Raw genomic sequence first — 5002 nt, forward strand, 5'->3', positions numbered from 1 at the left:
CTTCCCCTTTCTTTTTTCCCCCCCCCCCCCCTGCTGGTTCACTGTTCTGTATCTGCAATGGAAATCCCTTTTGAATTTTTTCTACGTATATGAATCTTGAAATTTTGTGCTCGGACTGCATGAATCCAGGAAACCAAAACTCCTAGAATAGAGCAGAAGGCAAGAGATGGAGGCGATCGAAACAGTGGAGGTTAGATGCTTGTGGGTTTGACATAAATTATATAAATGGTGCCCGTTTAAATTCAACTTAGAATAAATATTTGGGTAAACCATCAAAGAAAATGTGTGCTATTAACTGTGCAACATCATTTCACCAACTTGCTGTAATATTTTTAGGGGAGAGTGGTCTACCAGACAGGGAAGTCTCCCCCGAAAAGCTTTACCGTGCAGCTTTATTGAGAGGCCGGTTTGCTGACATAATTATCAAAGCCCAAGAGAATACCATTGGAAAAGTATGCAACTTTCTTTTCTTGTGAAATTACAGAAACTTAATTGCAATCGTCCCCGGCAATGGTCGAGTGTTGTGATAAATGAAAACTTTCAGGGAGAAAGCCCAGATTTTGAGAAACTAAAGCTTGAGAAAGAGGAGCTCGAAAGGCGAAGAAGAGAAGGTTTGTGTTTACTGTAATTATTCATATTATACTAATTTAGTTTACTTGATCGGTGCATGGAATGCATGTTACTTTTTAACTTCCACATGAAATGATGGTGTGCGCTTTGTGTACCAGAGAAAGCTCGCTTGCAAGCAGAGGCTCGAGCTGCAGAAGAATCTAGAAGAAAAGCTGAAGAAGAAGCTGCAGCAGAAGCCAAGAGGAAAAGAGAACTTGAAAGGGAAGCGGCACGTCAGGCTCTGCAGAAGGTAAACTTGGAATTGGTTTAAATAAACTGAAGTTATGTTATCCCTGCTCGTTGCTTAAGCATTACGATGTTCCCAACAGATGGAGAAGACTGTTGAGATCAATGAGAATAACCAGTTTATGGAAGATCTAGAAATGTTTAGGGGTGCTCCAGATGAGCATATATTCATAGAAGAGGGAAGCCCTGAAAATTCTCCAAACGGTCTTGGTAGTTTCAAATTTCCGGCAAGTAGTAATCCATTGGAGCAACTTGGATTATACATGAAGAACGAAGAGGAGGAAGAGGAGGAAGAAGTTGAACCTCAAAGCGTTCCAGATGCATCAAATGATCTAGAAGGAGACAGTGATTGATTAATCCTTTCCAATTTTCAGGAGGGTGCGAAGTATACTGAAAACTAGTCCTGAAAATGTTCCTGTCAATTTAGAAAACCATCGCCAATTTTTCCTTGGCTCTCTGAATAGATCCATACGTTCAGCTGATTAGGCCCCTGCAGGGGAATTAAGTCCTGCCAGTTTGTAATGCCGATCGAAACCGACTTTTCCTGTATCTTTGTAGATGAATTCGGAGTTTGCTGTTGATTAGGGGCAGCAGTTTTTTTGGTGCATGTCATTTGTGAGCAAAGGTACATGCAGTTTATATGGAAATTCCATTTCTGTGATGTATGTGTTTTCTCTAGCGTTCTGTGTATGAGGATTTTGGAGCCAACACAAAGATTGATGCCTGTACGCCTGCTTTCTGTGATGTTTGGTAGGTGGGGTCCAAAATAGATTAGGTTTAAATAGGTTTGAATGAATTAATGAGTTGAAAATGAATTGTGTTGTGAACAGGTTGGGTCAATTGTAACCATATCCTATATTTAATATTTAAAAAATTCAAAATTTTAGATAATAATAAGGTGATAATATTTTGTAACAACTTATAGCATTATATGGTTAAATTTGTGTTATTCATTTTCTTTAAAATAATCATGTACTTTAAAGATTTTTCTATAAGTACTTGTACAATTAATTTTTCTAATATTGTTTGGTTAATTGAATTGTAACCTTTCAATCATAACAATAATAATTATTTGTCTATATTAATTGCATATGATAGTTCATTATCAATTATTAATTAATATTGATATTTGATATGTTCATTGAAACTTATAATATAATTGTTGCTATAAATTTATTATGCCAAAAAAAAAAAAAAAGAATTTTACACATGAATTGCAAGCTTTGATTATAAGATCTTTCACTCTCTTTTATTTTCATTAATTGGAAACATATTAATTTACTAAATATATTTTGAGAAATTTGTCTCATAAAAAATGCAAAAGTTAGAATGTAGGAGTAGTTAGTGATATATAACAAAATGAAATAAATTAAAATAATTAAATCATGTGTTGGGCCCATTAAAGAACAATTACCAATTCATATAAGACCCATGGTACAATAAAATTTAATTAAGTTAAACTAAAATGACTTAATATGTTTTGGTAAATTTGTTTGTTATAAAAAAATGTGAAAAAATTTGGAAAATATGGAAGTAGTTAGTAATATGTAGTCAACTTGATCAATAATAAATTTAATTAATTAAACCATGGATTGGACTCATTTAAAATCCATCACTAATCCACCTGAACTTCATCATCAACCCATATAGAACTCAAGATATAATAAAAAATTTAATTAAATTCAACACATTTAATAAAATACAAGCCATATTGAACTCATGATTATACTAATATATTTAATCAACTCTATTATATTATTAAAATTATTTTTTATTTCATTAATTGAAAATTAATCATGAAAAATCTATCTTTTAGGACCCATAATCTATTTAAATTTACTTAAACAAAATTATACTGAGCTTAAACCTAACCCAAAATTAAGGAAATTGGGTTGAAACTAGGGGTGACAAATGGACGGATTTTGGGCCCTTCTGCTCCTTGAAACTAAAGTCTCCTGCCAATAAGGCCTAGCTCAATTAGCGAAATTGAGGCTCCATAATTTTAGAAGTTAAGGATTCAAGCCCCACCTTACGCGTGGGATGTTGTTTCTAATGTAATAGTATGTATGATTAAATATTATTTTTTTATTATTGACCAGAACATGATTGTTGTAACGATTGAAATCTAACAGGAATAATTATAATCAATATATTTCAATTAATAATAGTTTATCGTTCTTACTTAAAAAAAAAATAAAGTCTCCCACATATACAAAGGATTTTTTGGCAAACCTTGCCTGTTCAGCTACATCTCTCACACTCATCTCAAAAGATGAGATGAAAGGTAGGATTTCAGGTATTCTGCACTTGGATTCTCTATGCGCTCCTCCTCCCCACTACTCCTCATCTGTATATTTGCTTCTGTTGCACTGTGCTGACTATAATTTAATTTTATTACCAATAAATAATTAGTATCTCCTCTCTTAAAATAATATATAGCTCATATTCTATTAATCATCAATTATATATTTATAGGAGATAAAAATGTATTTAGATTATGGATTTAATGAATTTGTTCATTATTATTATATAATTCAAACAATTATTATAATGTGGATGTTGGTTTGTTGGTATTCCTCTCAATTATTATAGAGTAAATTGCAATTGCCTCCCTTGAGATTTGACATAATTACAAATACCATTTTGTTGTTTAAAAAATTACAAATACTTTCCTCAAATGAAAAATAATTATGTATCACCGAAACAGTGAAGTGGATATTACTATTTTACCTTTGTTAAATTCTTTTAGAAAATAAAATAAGTATTTGAAAAATGTAAAAAATTTGACGATAGGTAAAACAAATAATCTAGAGGGAATATTAGTTCAACAAAATTATTTGAAAAATTATAAAATATATATATCTAATTATAACATATAATTCAAAAGGGCATTTTGGTCAGTTTATCACAAAAATTGGATGAAAACATAATGAAATAGGCTCGCTGTTAGACGAACGTTAAAATTAAGGGGGTATTTGTTATTTTTTTTAAATAACGAATAAATATTTATAATTATATCAAATCTAAAAAAGGTGATTGTACTTTACCCGTTATTATATGAAATGTTTTGGATTCAGCTTCACATTGCAATAATATTTGAAAAAAAATGCATTACCTTTCTTTTCTTTTTAATTGTTTATACTTCTATTCTATGGGTTGAACCCATAATCAATCCATATTAGGCCTATTAAGAATCTATATTCAACCCATATCAAACATTATTTTATTTAAATCCCATCATAGCAACCCATTATAAGTTAATGATAATTATTTTTATACATAAATCTCATGGTTTGAAAATTTATATTCAGTATTCACAAAATTTGCATCCGTCTAATAAATAGATCCCTCCGTTGACATATTAATTGAATTTTCTTTATTTTAACGAAAAAACTGAATGAAAATTGATATTTACCCTCAATTGACATATTACCAACTTATTGCAAGTCAAATAAATTTTTTCTGACTAAAATACTTTTATAACAGTGAAAATTTATCTCGGCACACGCATTAACGTGTGAAAATGTATAAGAGTAATTTGATCATAGTAAAATTTTATCTAAATTTTTTTTTTTTGTATCAACAAATTCGATAAATTTTAACTAATGGAGAGACTTATTTGTAGACAAAAGCAAATCTCAAAAATACCCAATGTAAGTTTTCAAACCACATAAAAAACTACTCGTAATTACATAAAACCTCAAAACAAGATAATTATAACAAATCCAACCCAATTGAGAACTAGTTGAATTGAATTGAACCCACGTTGGCCCCTAATTAAAACAATGAATTTCCTATACTAGCTCCTCTAGAATAGATTGTCGAGGAGTGCTCGTCATCTGGTCTTTTGAGGCACTTATGGCCGGAATTTTCTAGAGAAACCATTACAAACAACTAAAGAGTAAACAGCCCTCTACATCATATTCAACTATGCAAACTATTTAAATTCATCATTGTAAGATATACTCTACTTAAAAACAAAAGGATAGATATAATATTAGAAATGCTGTGCCTATTATTTTAATTTCTGAATAATAATAATAATAAAGCCCTTACGAATGTTTTACTCAACAGATATCAATACCCAACTGGTGCTAAGCAGATTATGAAACTTAGGTACAGTTGCTGGGCTTGGAGTTAGAGAGAC

General features: G+C 30.8%; 1 protein-coding gene across 2 annotated transcripts in view; it reads left to right on the plus strand.

Moving 5' to 3' along the window:
• LOC105158083 (transcription factor GTE10) overlaps positions 1-1505 on the plus strand; it is an 8060-nt gene extending 6555 nt beyond the window's left edge. For both annotated transcript variants that reach the window (XM_011074710.2, XM_011074711.2), the window contains 5 exons: positions 130-190; positions 337-452; positions 545-611; positions 729-859; positions 939-1505. In XM_011074710.2, coding sequence (XP_011073012.1) covers positions 130-190; positions 337-452; positions 545-611; positions 729-859; positions 939-1208 — 645 coding nt within the window. In that variant the 3' untranslated portion in view covers positions 1209-1505. The remainder of the gene's footprint in view (positions 1-129; positions 191-336; positions 453-544; positions 612-728; positions 860-938) is intronic.

Source organism: Sesamum indicum, linkage group LG3 (genome assembly GCF_000512975.1).
Source record: "Sesamum indicum cultivar Zhongzhi No. 13 linkage group LG3, S_indicum_v1.0, whole genome shotgun sequence".
Lineage (NCBI taxonomy): Eukaryota > Viridiplantae > Streptophyta > Magnoliopsida > Lamiales > Pedaliaceae > Sesamum > Sesamum indicum.